Source organism: Myotis myotis, unplaced genomic scaffold (assembly GCF_014108235.1).
Source record: "Myotis myotis isolate mMyoMyo1 unplaced genomic scaffold, mMyoMyo1.p scaffold_m19_p_9, whole genome shotgun sequence".
NCBI lineage: Eukaryota > Metazoa > Chordata > Mammalia > Chiroptera > Vespertilionidae > Myotis > Myotis myotis.
Genome location: NW_023416401.1, coordinates 45,530,395 through 45,547,335, shown reverse-complemented (window position 1 = coordinate 45,547,335; position 16,941 = coordinate 45,530,395). Strand labels below are relative to the sequence as shown.

The 16,941-nt window shown below is 39.8% G+C and overlaps 1 protein-coding gene across 2 annotated transcripts in view; it reads right to left on the bottom strand.

The window, feature by feature from the left end:
- The window catches only part of RTTN (rotatin), a 117,433-nt gene that overhangs the window by 70,148 nt on the left and 30,344 nt on the right, over nt 1-16,941 (bottom strand). Inside the window, exons 14-23 of one of the 2 annotated variants that reach the window (XM_036322501.1) lie at nt 16,688-16,814; nt 14,239-14,364; nt 12,970-13,086; nt 12,076-12,215; nt 8,112-8,283; nt 6,555-6,654; nt 4,487-4,575; nt 3,973-4,090; nt 2,781-2,877; nt 2,080-2,148 (exon numbers count right to left, since the gene is read on the bottom strand). In XM_036322501.1, coding sequence (XP_036178394.1) covers nt 2,080-2,148; nt 2,781-2,877; nt 3,973-4,090; nt 4,487-4,575; nt 6,555-6,654; nt 8,112-8,283; nt 12,076-12,215; nt 12,970-13,086; nt 14,239-14,364; nt 16,688-16,814 — 1,155 coding nt within the window. Of the gene's footprint in view, nt 1-2,079; nt 2,149-2,780; nt 2,878-3,972; nt 4,091-4,486; nt 4,576-6,554; nt 6,655-8,111; nt 8,284-12,075; nt 12,216-12,969; nt 13,087-14,238; nt 14,365-16,687; nt 16,815-16,941 lie in introns of those variants that run through there. The other variant, XM_036322502.1, reaches the window with a different exon arrangement.

Here is a 16,941-nt window from a genome sequence, read left to right as displayed (position 1 = left end):
ATACAATCAAGACATTTTACTACTAAGAATGTATCCAAAAGGAATTCTTGCACAAATATATCAGGAGACATATACAATACTGTTTAGAGGAGTGTATACTGCAGCAAAAACACAGGATCAACCCAAATACTCTCTGACAGGAAAAGGAACAAACTGTACTAGAGTCTAACAACAGAATATTATACGACAGTGAAAATTAGACTACATGTAATATATCTACCAAGCAATGAAATGGTATTTTTAAATTAATAAGCTTTGTTAAGATACAATTTACTTACCTCTAAAATACACAATTTTAAGTATACAGCCCGATGGATTTTTTTATATGTATTCATGTGTAACGACCACCCAGAATAAATACAGAACATATCCATCATCTCAAAAAGTTTATTTTTCTCCTTTTCTTGTAAATTAACTACTCTCCTTACCCTCTTCCAAGAGGTAACTACTGTTCTGACTTCTCTCACCATAGGTCAACTTTACCTGTTGAAGAACTTTAAGTAAATGGAATCTATAATATATGCCCTTTTGTGGTTTCTTTCACTCAACATTAGGTCTATGAGACTCACGTTGTTGTGTGAAGAATAGTTTCCACAGATTGTGTACAATTGTATGAATGTAGCACAGTCACTTATCAATTCTTCCTATTGTTAGATATGTGGAATGTTTCTTGCTTTTGGCTACTATCAGCAAAGCTGTTATGAACAGTCTTTTTTTAAATATATTTTTATTGATTTCAGAGAGGAAAGAGAGGGAGAGAGAAATATCAATGATGAGAGAGAATCATTGATGGGCTGCCTCCTGCACCCGCCCTACTGTGGATCGAGCCCGCAACCTGGGCATGTGCCCTGACCAGAATCAAGCCTGGAACTCTTCAGTCTATAGGCCAGTGCCCTACCCACTGAGCCAAACTGACTAGGGTTGTTATGAACATTCTTACACAAAGAAAAAAAGAGTAGGTGATGCAAATACCAAAGCTGGTGACAGTGTGGAGCAGCTGGCACTCACACTGCAGCTGAGAACGGAAACGACTACAGCCACATGGAATACTGTCTGAAAGCATCTACTAAACATAAATACCCTCTGACCCATGTGTGCTCAAAGCACATGCCCATTGGTGACAGAATTACAAGTTCATTGCTGCACATTCTTACACTGAACCCTACAGAGCAATGGAAATGACCGACAGACAAATCTTTCCACGTGGAGCAAAAGAACCTGAACACAAGAATATACCCTATTTATAAAGTGCAAAACCAGCAAAAATAACATATAGTAACAGAAATTAAGATAGAATTACCTGTGTGGGTGGTGGAAAGTAATGAAGGAGCATATAGGGGTTTCCTAGATTGCTGGCAATGTTCCTTATCTTATCTGCATGGTAGTTACATGGCGTATTTGGAAAAAATTATCAACAATACTCATAATTTATACACTTGTGGTTATGTAGGAAAATGTCCTTAATTTAAGATTTAAGGAGGTACATGCTAGAATAATTAGGAGGTAAATAAAAGTATGTCTGAAGATTATTTTCAAATGGGTTAGGACAGCCGTGGGCAAACTACGGCCCGCGGGCCGGATCCGGCCTGTTTGAAATGAATAAAACTAAAAAAAAAAAAGACCGTACCCTTTTATGTAATGATGTTTACTTTGAATTTATATTAGTTCACACAAACATTCCATCCATGCTTTTGTTCCGGCCCTCCAGTCCAGTTTAAGAACCCATTGTGGCCCTCGAGTCAAAAAGTTTGCCCACCCCTGGGTTAGGAGGAAAAAAATTACATATAAATAAATATATGAGAGAGAGTAAGAGAGAAGAGGCCCATGAGTTAACAACTGCTAAATCTAGGCTGGAAGTTATGCCAGTGTTCACTGTCTAATTCTTCCAACTTTTTTGTAGAAACATCTGCAGAGATACATTCACTGACCTCTCCAAGCACACAGCATAGGGAACATTCAAACACTGTAAGTCACATGGTTTAAATGCGAGGTGAAAACTGTGACAGACTGACAGATTCTGATGTCCATTTCTGTAACAACAGTTCTCCTTCAAGAACAACAAAGAAAGAAATACGTCACCTTCTAAAAATGGAAACCGGCAAACTGAAGACTGATGGCGAAGCAGGTTGACTGGGAGGAATAACAGACCTGGTTTGTAAAGAAAACACAAGAAGGAAACAGATGAGTGGACCACAGCTTTGCCAAACAATACAGCTTGTCTCACTGCCCTGAAACTTAACTCACTAGGTGCAACTGGTTCTATCATTTAGTGTAGTTTTAACAAATTTGCTACTTTCCTGGATTTGCTTAGGAAGAGTAAATTCTGCTTTTCTTTAGAAGTCCATATGACAAATGATTCATACCATGCAGGTGCTGGACTGGCAGATGGGTCTGGTACCCTCTCCTGCTGACCCTGCTCAAGCTCAGTTGTAAACAGATATTATCATCCTAAACATCTTCCCAAAGGTTTTAAAACAATAAAATATTAAAGAAAAACATGCAAAATTCAGAGCACTAAAAAATGTATCACTAACAAAAATTACTGCAGTAATTTAAAATTTTGTAGTTCATAATGTTCAAAAATAAAAATTCAGGGTGACTTTTTGAACCAATGGGTTTTTTAATACTGTTTACTCAAACCCAAAATCATCTGAGGTATACCTACCATGGATAGCATAAGCTTCATAAGTTAGAAATGTCTATGTGTTGCTATAAGATTGCATCAGAAACCTTAGATAAATAATTGTGAGTAAAAAAACTTTCTAAGTCTTAGCACTCACCACATATCCATTCTTGATACTTCATCAAATAATAGGAGACAAAATAATGCTCCAACTTCAGTCACCACAGTATAATCTTCATGAAATATCAAGGAAACTGAGAAATAAAAGAAGCATAATGTTATAAAATATTAGAAAGGATGAACTTCAAATTTAAAATATCTTAACCGGAAGGAAAGAGATGCCATTCTCAGAGAAAGGCAATGCTGACAGATTAGCTGACATTACTAACACAGTGACCCTCTAATATGTGTCAGCGGTTCTCAACCTGTGGGTCGCGACCCCTTTGGCAGTCGAATGACCCTTTCACAGGAGTCGCCTAAGACCATCCTGCATATCAGATATCTACATTGCGATTCATAACAGTAGCAACATTACAGTTATGAAGTAGCAACGAAAATAATTTTATGGTTGGGTCACAACATGAGGAACTGTATTTAAAGGGCCAGAAGGTTGAGAACCACTGAAGAGGCTGTGACAACAGTGTCTGCTTGGTAGGTGTGGGAGGAGCCTGTAACTCCCAGAGGACACAGACACTGCTGGTGCAGGAACCATACCCCCTCACTGCCAAGGCCACTTTCAGTTCATCGGAAGCAAACTGATCCAGGGTCTATGAAGGTTTGCCAAGTCTAAAGGTTTGGCTAAAGTTGCTCATTGAAAGATCTCAATATCTGCCCTTTCCTATAAACATATAATCATAGAACTTGGACTTTTGACTTTAAAATGTTGTATTTGTGCTAGTTTTGTTTTAATATGTATGTCTTGACCATTACAAGCCACCCTTAATGCCAATTGAAGGACATAATGAGATATCACACCAAAGGTTCAGGATGTAAAGGCATAAACAAACAAGGCTAAGGAAGCAGATGCTGGAAAGAAGGCAGTAGTGACTGCAGCCACAGCTCTCTCTTTACAGACAACAAGTACTGTCTGAGCTCCAAAGGACAGCTCCACCAACGGGCACAGAACAACTGAAGGCGTCAACCTCTCCCAGCTCCAAGGTCTACACAGTAACAGGGTTACCAGGAAGCTTCCACAAAAGTACTGAACACTTTCTATTGCAATGGGTTTTAGTGATTTAAAAAGTTTGCTATTCTGTAAGTTAAATGGAAAGTAAATGCTTCCTACAGTTAAACAATATCACTTAAAGCTTAACACTGATTTCACCATTAGCAGAATGTGTCCCATTTACCTCTGAACAGCAGAGTCAGCAGAGAAGCCTGCTGTGCGAGGGAAACACGGGCGCCTGGGTCCGCACAGAGAACCTTCCTCAGGAGTGTGAGGCTGGGCTGGATCAGACATTCTATCAACTGGCCAGAAGGAAACACATAGTTACTCTATGTGCATTAATTCTAAGGTGAGCTAAAACAGACTCTAGTATTATCTTATTATAGTCTTATTATTATCTCGTTCTAAATTGTATGCTTTATCAAAATTGTGTGAAACAAAAATGCAAACAAATATTAAGAATTATTTTCCACTGAAAATAAGCTTTGTATATACTCAAGCTTATACATCATATAGAAATTTTAAGACTAGTTTTTCTTTACAGAGGTCCCACTCTTAGACATAAACAAATGAACAAGGTAATGGGTGTTAGGACTTAAACTCCAAGGACTTATGCAAATTCAGCTGAATTCACTTTAAGATCTGATTAATAAAAATACCAATCTATAAAAATATGTCTACATGTGCAGTAGTCTTACCTCACCATCCTCACCCACACATTCGTTTAAATACTCAATTATCTTGTCAATTAAGCACAACTTTTTCACCACAGCATGCATTTTAATATCTGTAGACAAAAAAAGTACTAAAAGTTAAAGAACATTTTCTGTAGTTTTAATAACACAGAACAGATATCCACATAACTTGCAAACTATTAAAAATATTGACATCTGATATTAAAATTAGAAGATAAAACTTTAAGTTTTTTATTTAATATACCTCTGAACAATTTTAAAACTATTAAGTAACAAGCAGATCTGACTCCTGAACTGTAAAAAATAAACCTGTTAGAAAAGAATAATTAAATTAACTAGTTCAGACTCTGAAAAGTACTAGAATTTTATGCATACAAATGAATCCTTGTATTTGCACATGACAAATTATTGTCTTTATATTGTTGAATTGACAAATCTTCCCTTCTCTAAGTCCATTAACTCAAAATGTTTAGAATTCTTCACAAGTTAAGGTATAAATATGGCTTACAACATGATCACTTTTCTATTAATAAGATCTCTAACCTCAAATTGTTAATAGCAAATATAAAAGGGATTATAACATACACTATACATTTCCAAAGAATATGAACTACTTTTTAATAAGTATATACATGTGTGCACTACTATGGACTCAATATTTATGTCCCCCAAAAATTCATATGTAGAAACTTAATCTCCAATGTGATGGTATTAAGAGGTGGGGCCTTTGGGAGATTAGGTCGTGAAGGTGGAGCCCTCAAGAGTGGGAGTAGTGCCCTGAGAAAAGAGACCTCAGAGAGCTCCCTCACCCCTTCTGCAGGTGAGTTCACGGGAGAAGGCTGTCTATGAACCAGGGAGCATGCCCTCACCCAACACAGATCTGCTGGCTCCTTGCCCTTGGACTCCCAGACTCCAGAACTACTGTGAGAATCAAATGTCTGTTGTTTATTAGTCATCTGGTCTATGGTATCCTAGTATAGCAGCCTGAACAGACTAAGACACACACACAGACACAAACACACACACAGACACACACGAGATATTACTGGCTCCAAAAATCTACTTGCTTATAGATTAGTTACAAGTATTTAACGATTTGCAAATTTTTTTTAATTTGTTCCCCTATAGTTTCAATGAGTACATACACTGAGAAACAAATACACATATTCATACTGGACTAGTAGCTTTCACTCCAACGACCTTTAGCTGCCACTTTTTGAAAAAGTAGTTTCCACTGCCCCCCCAACACAGCACATACCAAAATTATATTTTTGAAATGTTAATAATACTAAAAGAACACTTCCTAAAAGTTTTTGAATCGTTTTTGTCCAGGTTCCCCACATTTATAGGGACTTATTTTCTAGAGTCTGTGTTACCGCTATTAAAGCCACAGACAGGCTGTGTATGCTTTTTCAAATTCCTCTCACCCAGTTCCCACTAGTGCCAGGATAGAAATATTAACCATGCCCCATCTTCCCACTCAGTAAAAACCTTTTCATGTAAGTACAAAGTTATCATTTCTCTCAACTATGAAAGATAAGTTACAGATGTCACATATTGGGAAAAAGAAAAAAAACGAATCCAAAGAATAGACTAACAACACTATAAAGTTAACTGTATATTTTACAAGTTTTTTTTTTTTTTTAATAAGCCTTTAAAGAAAATACAGCTACGGGACATTATTATTTTACCCTCCCACAAAGTACTATATGATTGATTTCTCTAAGAAAGATGGAACAAAATAAAATTACCATATACTAGGTAAACTGAGAAAGAAACATGCAATTTACTGTTGGAATTAGATCAGTATCTTAGAAGGTAATTCCATCAAGTGACATTCTACAGGTAAAATAAAGATAATGCAGAGCAGAGTCAACAAACTACATTTATAAAGAGCTAGATGGTAATAAGTGAAGCTTTTCTGGCCACATATAGTGTGTCCTACACTTTTTTTTTAAACAACTCTTTAAATATGTAAAAACCATTCTTAACTCAAGGGCTATAAAAAGAACAGACCAGGCCCAGCAGCAACCAATATCTGCCAACCCAACACAGCAACCAAAGGTATTACCTTGCATGATCACAGCAAGCTGTTCTGCAGCTGACTTTCTCAAAACAAGGTCAATGTCATCTGAAATAAAGATTTCATATACCTTTTCAACAGTCTCCAACTGCAAACCAAAAGAAACAAAAATCTTTTTTATCTACTTCCAATTCTCCAAGAAAATTTTATAGTTCATACCATAAGAACAAAAGCTCAAAAAGTCAAGTTACTTAAATAAATGGCATATTTACATGTCAATATGCAACAATAATGTGCTAGGTCAGGGAGGAACTTAGGACCTCAAACAAAGAGCCATCCTGTCAATGAGCCACTTAATGTATATTTTTGCTAGGAAGTCGTTCCTGACCACTGGCTGCCTAAAGAATTTCAGGAAAAACATCCCTGCAGGTAGGAGGAGGCAACCCTGAGATGAGCAGTCCAGACTCGTGACTCAGGACTTCTGTTGCTCCAGAAGCCCACAGCTGCAATTCCCTTGGCCCTGTCCCTTTCCTCCCACTTAGAGACCACAAAGAAGGCAGCCCTATGGGACTTGCTGCCCAGAACTCCAACAAAGCCACCCCAATACCAGACCGTGACTGACATTCATGCTAAGACAGGGTCTGAGCTCACAAAACTCAGAAGGAGAACAGAAGAGAAGAACAAAGACAACACTCCTCTTTTCTCCCACCCACTATCTGCTGGCCCTAAGTACTCACAAGACAGTTCTAGAATGGCCACTCCTGGCCTTCCTCCCCACCACACTGAGGACACAGGAGGGACCATCAGTGCTTAGGACTCAGGGAGTCCCCAACAGGACCTGGTGCATGGCCAGGGAAGTTTCTCCAATCCTCTTGCCATGGCTGTCATACGAATCCAAACACTCAAGTTGAAAGAACAATGAACGTGTTTCCCATTTTAAGACTGTCTCTGTGGTTAACAGACCCAGGGCTTTGTTCCTAAGATTATTTGATGCCAATCAGAAACTCATTGTCCTGAGGTCTTAATGCTTGAGGAAGTGACTGTGTGTGTGTGTGGGGGGGGGGGGGGGGGAGGGGGGGGCAGGGGAGGGAGGAGGTGGGTAAGTCAGGGTGCTGGGGGGGCCAATTTGAATCAGCTGTCTGTCTGTTTCCCCATTTCACTTGCCAAGGAATTTTCCTAGCTTCTTACTATCCTGCCTCAATTCTATTCCACGTGGATCTACAGTACTACCACAGGCTTAGGGGGCTGCTCTACACTGAAAAGAGAAACTGCCTTTACCTCTATATTATTTTTTCCTCTTACACTGAAGAGGCTTAAAATTTTATCATAGGAACGTTTTCCTTCTAAGCTATTGTAGACAATTTCCAACATGAGAACAAGAATTCTAAATAGCTTTATGTCAGTGACATATGGTCTTAAGAGTCATCACAAAATTTCTTTCCACTAAATTAGCCTTATGTTGTACTTAAGACACTATTCAAATTCACTGCATTTGTGGTGTATGTACTAAATGAAAAGGGACATAGTACCTGGCATTTGGTAGACACTCAAGAAATTAATCTGTTCCATATCAAACAACCACATAGTAATAAACTCAAAAGTCACCTTAATAATCAGCTCTTTCCTGTCATCCAATTTGAGTTCAATAGGTTTTTTCACGATAAATAAGTTAGTAGCTCTGGCGAGAACTCTGGCATCCATTGCAGGGCGCTTTCTCTCAGCCCCTTCCTCCCTGGTAAGATGACAGACTAACAGCTTCAATGCTAGTGAACGGACCCTGTGGAAACACAGTATATGAGGCAACCTTCTGCAATCTGCAAACCTTCTGTAACATGCAGATGTATACAAAGTACAGAGGTCTACAGTCACAACGCATTATTATATATCAACACAGTAATTAGCCATGCTTATAGTGCTATTACTAATAACATTTTACTTTTTCTATTAAAATATTTAGTGTATAACTACAATCATTCTTTCAATTTTACTTTTATTAATAAACATCAGCATTAAAGAATAATCAGTAATTACAAATGGAGAAACAGACTCACTAAGACTGTGTACTTCAGTCAACATCACATTCAACTTCACTAAGTCAAATTAAATCTAAATTCTGACTCCAAGTCCAGTGATCGTTCTCAATCTCCAAAATGATCCATGAGCAGAATTAATGTTAGATCGGACCTCCAGGGGGGTATCACACTAATACCTAGTATCACAGCAATGTATAAAAATCTTATATTAGGGATCAAACAGATTCCCCTCAAATATGAACATACTTTGAGTCCCTTCATAATTCTGTTTTATCTGGAATGGATTAGGAATAACGTCTGTTGAGTCCATTGAGATTTTAAGAAAAGATTACATACTGCATGCTACTGGACAGTGGAATGGAAAAACAGAAAACCATCACATGGCAAAGGGCATGGAGTTGGGAGAGTTTGACAACCAGTTAACTATCACACCTGACAGGCTGTTGAACTACATGGGAACTGGGCACATTTTAAGCAATAATCCAAGTACTACTTATAAGACAATTAAAACCTGCATACTCAGAGAGGCCTCCTTACCACAGCCATGGGCTGTGTCACCTTGCTGTGTCCTGACACCCTGAAGTGCCCTATCATAACACTGGTCTAGAGTTTTTACAATTAATAAAGTATAATTGATCAGACCTCTCTTCTCAATTCCATGCCCACTTCAGAAAGGGCCTGCCTGTCTGTGTTGTGTACTGCTGGGTTCCGACAGCCAACCTCAGTTCCCAGCCACATGGGTGATGCTCAGTAAGTGCTTCCCAATTCTATCCAGGAATTTAAAATCATAAAAATCATCTCTAGAGACTAATATTTACTCCAAGTTGGTGTGGGAATCAGGCAAACTCTCCCTCTTCCATTTGCTGTAACCTCCTGAAAGCTAAGAACAGCAAGACACCTACGTAATGCTTTTCCCCTGCTCCTTTCATTCCAGTCCAGTGCTGTCAGTTATGGACAGTCACCACCACAGTAAGAAAGTGAGAGTGGGGTGTGTGAAGCATGTATTTATGCAACTCCTCCTCTGGTCTACAAAAGTAGCATCGTTTGGGGTTTAGCCTGGGACACCAGAATCCAGTTATTCATTCCTCTACACTTTTTCTTTCAATGAATACATTTAGAGCAGCGGTTCTCAACCTGTGGGTTGCGACCCCTTTGGCGGTCGAATGACCCTTTCACAGGGGTTGCCTAAGACCATCCTGCATATCATATATTTACATATGATTCATAACAGTAGCAACATTACTGAATTATGAAGTAGCAACGAAAATAATTTTATGGTTGGGTCACAACATGAGGAACTGTATTTAAAGGGCCAGAAGGTTGAGAACCACTGATTTAGAGCACATTTATGTTCCAGGTACTCCATGAAGTGCTGATGGTGTAAAGATTAGCCAATGTACAGGGTTCCTGCCTAATGGAATTTATGGTTTGGTGGGTTGTGGTAAAATGAATCAAATAATGAAAGCAAATATGGAACCCAAACTGCCTTAAGTTCTGTGTAGTAGGACCTTACCCAAAGAGAGGTCCGGCCTTGCCCTCCACTCCTGGGAGGGGATCTCTAGGTCCCTGGAGTGCCCTGCCTGCTGAGTGTCTGTTTACCAGGAGACGTTGGGCCCCCAAGGGTGAACAGGAAATAAACTTCTTGTGTGCAGTGACCGTTTCGGCGGAGGGATCATGCTACACCAGCACATGAATGAACATGTGGAAGCCAATCCCCACCCCAAGGAGCACGGACACTTTAACTCCATCTGCGCAGCATCACCCCTGACTTTACTCTCTACACTACACTGAGATTTTTATAATCTCTCCTTTTAATTTTCCTCCTTCCATTTTCTTCATATTTTATTTCCACCTACTTTCTTATTTTCAGTCTGGTCATCTGCTTATAAATAAGCGGCTGTTTTATTGTGGTGTGAGGTTGGGGAGAACAGAATTGTCCACTGTCAAAAGAACATGTTTGCTCCTCCCAGCTTTTCAATCCACTCTTTTTCCTCATCACTGCTTATCCCTCTGACTACACTTCTGTCTCTTCTCAATGACGAAAAATCTAACCAGTTACCTAAGAGAGCACCAGAGAACACACATGTTGCATTGACAGAGAGGGAGCAACCACACACTTCTGCTTTTCTTTGAGTTAAAAGAATACTGACACTGATGTCAGAGGACAAGCCAGGCAAGATTAACCCTTTGCGGTCGTATTAAATTTGGACATGGGTGTCGTACTGGTCGGAATTAATTTCCATTGAAAGAGCAGTGATACATAACATGCAAGATTATGAAGGATAAACAAGATTTATTAATTCTTTTTTGGAACTACGTCACTATTAGTAGAATCACTACAAACGTTATCACTTTCTACGTCAGAGTCAGTATTCAAGGTGCCAAAATAAAACTCTTCATCGTTACTTTCAGATTCACAGTACACTTTTTTTGGTAACTTTCTTTTTGCCATTTTGGAGTATTATTTTGAAATATCTTAACAAGCGAGAATGCCTAATTACAGTTAAACATAATTTGTAAAGCTTTATTTGAAATTCTGCGAAGTATCTCCAAAGCTTGTCGATTTCTTCACTCTCAAAAGGCGACTGGCTCGCCACGGTGTTTTGCATGGCAAGTGTGGAACAACCACGTTTGTTTATATTGAGTTTCGATATCTCCGATTTGTCGGGGCAATGTTTTGGTTCGTGACAAGGTCGCTTAGACACTTAAGAGCTTTCAGAGAAATTATGAACTGATACATGAATGAATAGAGTTAAGATTCGTACGATTCCTTGCTGTGGTGGCTGAGAGCAGACATACAACCGGAACGGTAAAAAAGCTTTGGTGGCTGAGAGTAGACAAACGACCGCAAAGGGTTAAACCACCTGCACACTCTAGTACATAAGGCAGCTGGTCTACTACATCTTTGTGAAACCCTTAATTTTCAGAACAAATGTTTAGAAAAGGATCACTCAAGGCCAGGGGTGAGCAAACTTTTTGACTCGAGGGCCACAATGGGTTCTTAAACTGGACCGAAGGGCCGGAACAAAAGCATTGGAGTGTTTGTGTGAACTAATATAAATTCAAAGTAAATTCAAAGTAAACATCATTACATAAAAGGGTACGGTCTTTTTTTTTTTTTTAGTTTTATTCATTTCAAACGGGCCGGATCCGGCCCATGGGCCGTAGTTTGCCCACGGCTGCTCTAGGCTAACCGTTTCTAAAGAGGGCAGATGAGATGCTCTGTACCTTCTGCAATCTATTGATTTGCATGGCTCCTACCTACGCACAGCACTATGAACAGCACCGAGGGCAGCAGCTACACCAGATGCAGGTCCAACCACTGCACTGGGAATGGATGGTATGTTTCAGGAAAGCACCCAAAACACCTGCATCTGCTTATAGCTTCACCCATTGGTTCCCTCTGTCTAATAAAAGAACCACTTTCCTTTACCTTCCGCATTCTATTCTGTCCCAGACTGATGTAATGACTGCACTATACTTTCTTAGAATGTCCCCATTCATCTTTCACACTCAAAAGCCTCCGATGCACTTACGACGGCTTCTTCACGAGCAAGAGCCGCAGAATGGACTTGAGCCGGGTGGTGCAGGGGAGGACCTCCTCGCCTCCCTCAGAACTCGCCTTGCTTAGGAGGAGGATACAGTTCCCCAGAGGGTCTTCCGGGTCAGCATAGCCCTAACAGGTTTCAGTAAAAAAGAAATTATTGTTTGATTTTATATATATTGCTTAATTTTTTAACTTAAAAATAAGAACTACATTGACCTGCCAGGCAACTCAAAAATATCTCCTAATTTAGCTACAAAGTCACTTTTCAAAATAACCTACAAGCGGTAAGAAGCCTACCTACAACTATTTAAAAATAGTACTGAAGAACTTCAGGAAAATATGCCAATCCTCAGGACACCTGCCAGCTTTCCTGTTTTCTGGGACTCTAGTAGATGAGGCCCCCGGGTCTTCAGACCTGTCCCCACAGGACAGAGGTGGAGTATGGCAGACACACCTGCGTGGAACCGAACCACATGAGCCTCACAGCTCCTGCTCTACAAGCTAGTTCCTATGAGGGCACTGCCCACCTCTACCTTCTCTGAGAGGGTCAGGGACCTGGACTTCCCTCACTCCTTTAACGCCCACAAGGACTGCTAAAAATGCTGTTTCCAAGAGTTCATTAACCAAAGGAAAACTCTAGTTACATACTAGTGTATGCATAGAAATCATTCATGAAGCAAGTTTAGTTATGGAAAGTCTACTTAAAGGCACTGTTAGCTTGGCAGAAAAGCCTTCACATAAGGCTGATTCTATCCCTCACGTCCTGCTAAGTGCCTGCACCTCACTCTGAACCTCCCGTCCACATGCACAGATAAACACCTCTGCCAGAAACCCCTTCCTATTCATGCTTCCACGGATCAGAAAGGGAGGCTACATGTCATACCTGCAGCACTGGGATGACAGGACACAGAGACTCGATAAACCTGTTCCAGGTCAGCGCTGTCATCATCAATTGTCCCTGCAGCAGGTACAGCAGGATGGCCTTTGCTGCAGCATTCACCTGCCCAATAACACAGACAAGACATCCAGCAAAATGAGGTGGTCCCCCGAAGGACTTGTATGCATGCATATAAGCATAACCAATGGACATAAGACACTGGGGGGTAGGGGAAGCCAGGGGATTGTCAAGGGCGGGGGGGGGGGGGGGAGGACACATATGTAATACTCTTTGTAATACTTTAAGCAATAAAAAAAAAAAAAAAGAAATAATCAATGAGAGAGAAACATCGATCAGCTACAAAAAAAAAAAAAAAAAAAATGAGGTGGTCCCTGAGTTGCCGGACACACCTGGAACACATGATAAAATCTAGAAAGGTACAATAAGTAACATCTCATCCTTCAAATGTTCCTATTTCTGAAACATCATCTTACGCTCTGCTCCCAACCAGTCTTCCCCTAATGATATCCTTTTACCATCTATATAATAAAAGCCTAACCGAACCTTACAACGACAACCAGAACGACCGGTCGCAATGATGTGCACTGACCACCAGGGGGCAGACACTCAAGACAGGAGCTGCTCCCTGGTGGTCAGTGCGCTCCCACGGGGGGAGTGCCACTCAGCCAGAAGCCGGGCTCACAGCTGGCGAGCACAGCAGGAACCTCTCCGCCTCCGTGGCAGCGCTAAGGAGCAGCAAGCCAAGTGGTAAGGAGCGAGGGGTCCCAGACTGTGAGAGGGATGTCTGCCTGCCGGCTTAGGCCCTCTCCCCACGGGGAGAGGGCCTAAGCCGGCAGGCAGACATCCCCCAAGGGGTCCCAGACTGTGAGAGAGCGCAAGCTGGCTGAGGGACGCCCCCTCTCCCCCTCCCCATGGGTATAAATTTCGTGCACTGGGCCTCTAGTTAGGGTATATTCTTCCACTAAACAAAAATGTGCCTCAGTGAAATAGCCTGCTTACTATAAGGACTGTTTGGTTCTCTACATCTTAGATAAAAAACGTAAGTAAAATGTTTCATCTGTCCTGTATTTTGATTCTCACATTTTCCATAACATTTCTTTTTATTTAAACAAACAACATGTATGAACCCAACATTAAAGACAAGTTTATTTTCTGTTTCTTATCATACTCTCTAGTTATATTAGGATATTACCTTGATTTAGCTGAGTGTCTAAAGACTTACAGTTTTTTGCACTTACTTATAACACACCATACCTCATTTTTGGGATCTTGAATGCCAAATGCAGAGATTTCATACAAGACTTTTGGGTGAAGTAGAAAATGAATTCCACTACAGAGTGAAGACACAGGTTTAGTGACATTATGGACACCTAAACATTCCTGTAAAATAACACAAAACGTTTTTTAAAATTAGTGACTGATTTTTCAAAAGGATGCATCTTTCTCTGTTTAAAATTCAATTCCAATTTTACTTTTCACTTCATTGAAACTTTTCTTTTACCTCGAGAGGATGAAAAAGATTCTCTTGTCCAACAGTTTTTTAGTCTGCATGAGATATGTATTATGTTACTTTCTGCCAACAAGCAGAGTCTTGATAAACTGAATAACCAAACTATTGAGAAAACCAAATCTCTTAAGTTGTTCATAATGATAGACATAAAAGAAATAAATAACATAGTAAATGATATACCCAAAAGAATTAAAGCAGGAACTCAAATAGATATTTGTATACCTGTGCTCATAAAAGCATTGGTTACAATAGCTAAGAGATAAAACTAATCCAAATGTCTATCAACAGAGGAATGGATAAACAAAATGTGGTACATACAAACAGCATATTTAGCCTTAAAAAGGAATGCAATTCTGATCTGTTATAACATGGATGAACCTTGAAGATACTATGTTAACTGAAATAAACCAGACACATACATAAAATATATGATTCCACTAATATGAGATACCTTGAATAGTCAAATTCAGATAGAAGTAGAATGGTGATTGTTAGGACCTGAGGGGAAGGGAAATGAGAAGTTATTGTTTAATGGGTACAGAGCTCCAATTTGGGAAAAGGAAAAAGTTCAGGAAATGAATAATGTTGATGGTTGCACAAAAACATGAATGTACTTACTACCACTTAACTGTACACTTAAAAATGATTTAAATGGTAAATTTTATGTCATGTATATTTTGCCACAATTTTTAAAACGCAAATTAGACAGAGCTAAAAAAAGAAATAGCATACTGAATGACAGCACTGAGGAATTTCATCAAAACAAAACAGAAAGAGATACAAAAATATAGCAGGTCCTGAAGAACACAAAGGGTGGAATAAAGTCTAACAGATCTCATGAGTGCTCCATCTGGAGAGAATAGCAAAGTTAAGAGAGATAATGACTGAGAATGCAGGCAGACATGAGTTTTCAGATTGAAGAGTGCTGAACAAGGTACATAAATTTTAAAAATGTATAAAAGACACATTGTAATGAGACAAGAAAAAGATCTTAAAAGGAACTAGGAATAAAATGCAAATCAGTTATATTAATAGTAGACTTCTCAACAATGAAACAAGGACAAAGCAGTATCACAAAGTGCAAAGGAAAAACAGCAATCTATCTATAATAATCTATAATAATAAAAGTGTAATATGCTAACTAGACCGGACGTCCTTCCAGATGACCTTCTGGACGAAGCTGGGGCTATGAGGGAAGCCTGGGTCCCAGGTGCCTGACAACAGCTAAAGGGAGGTCTGGGTCCCAGGTGCCAGTGGCCGGAGGGAAACCCGGGTCCCGGGTGCCAGAGGGAACCAAGTGCCAGCAGCCAGGGGAAGGAAGGCCTACTCTTGCATGAATTTCATTAATTGGGCCTTTAGTAATTATATGCCCAGCTAAGCTATCATTCAAGAGTAAGGTAAAGCCAAGATATTTTTAAACATATGTACCATTAGTCACAGAATGTCATTGAAAATATAGAAAAACTTATTTCAGTAAAATGTAGACTGAACCTAAATATTTATCAATAAAGAAAAGAAAGAATATTCTAACTAAAGAGCAGTTAAGATGAATGGACCAGGTAGATCTCAAACCCTACTATTAGATGAAAAGAATAGGCAGCAAAAACATATGTATAGTATAAAAGAGTAATACGTAGTATTTATAAAGACATGCGTATATAATAAAGATATATATAAACAACGGTTGGGAAGGGTAAATGCCAACTTTATAAGCAAGGTTATCTTGGTGGAAGAAGGAAAAGAAAAGAAAGAAGCTTCCACTATAAGTGTAATATTTTTATTTCTCTGAATAAAAAAGGATCGGAAATAAAAATGGCAAAATGTAAACATTTGTTATATATAGACTAGAGGCCCAGTGCATGAAAATTCATGCACTGGAGTGGGGGTTCCCTCAGCCCGGCCTGCCCCCTCTCACAGTCCGGGAGCCCTCAGGGGCAAGAGGCGACCCAGCTATCAGGAGAAGGCGACGCCCCCATTACACCTCTGCTGTTGCCACTGCCGGCAGCGCAAGCCTCGGCCGGCCCTGGTTACCTGAGCTTTGGGCGGCCCTGGGCGGCTGGGCAGCCACCATCCGAGGCTTGCCTGTGCTTCGGGCCAGCCCCGGGCGTCTGGGGTGCTGAGGGGACTGGGGAAGTTTAATTCTGAAGTTATAAGAAGAAAATCCAATGTTAGTTCACAAAACAGAAAACCCACCTTAACAATTTCCAGACAGCAGTGATAAGTTTCAACTTTCACTTGTAGCAATGGGTGAGACAACATACGCAGAAACACTTTTTGACTTTCCCCTTGTAGTAATGGACTGGCCTGTGCTGATTTCCAGCTAGCAAAAAGATAAAATATCCACATCTAAGGCAAGGAAATTACCAAACAAAGGAAGTTGAAAAGCATAGTTGAAGGAGTTTCTTCCTATTCCAATTCTTTTAACTGGGATCATATTTAACTAATCC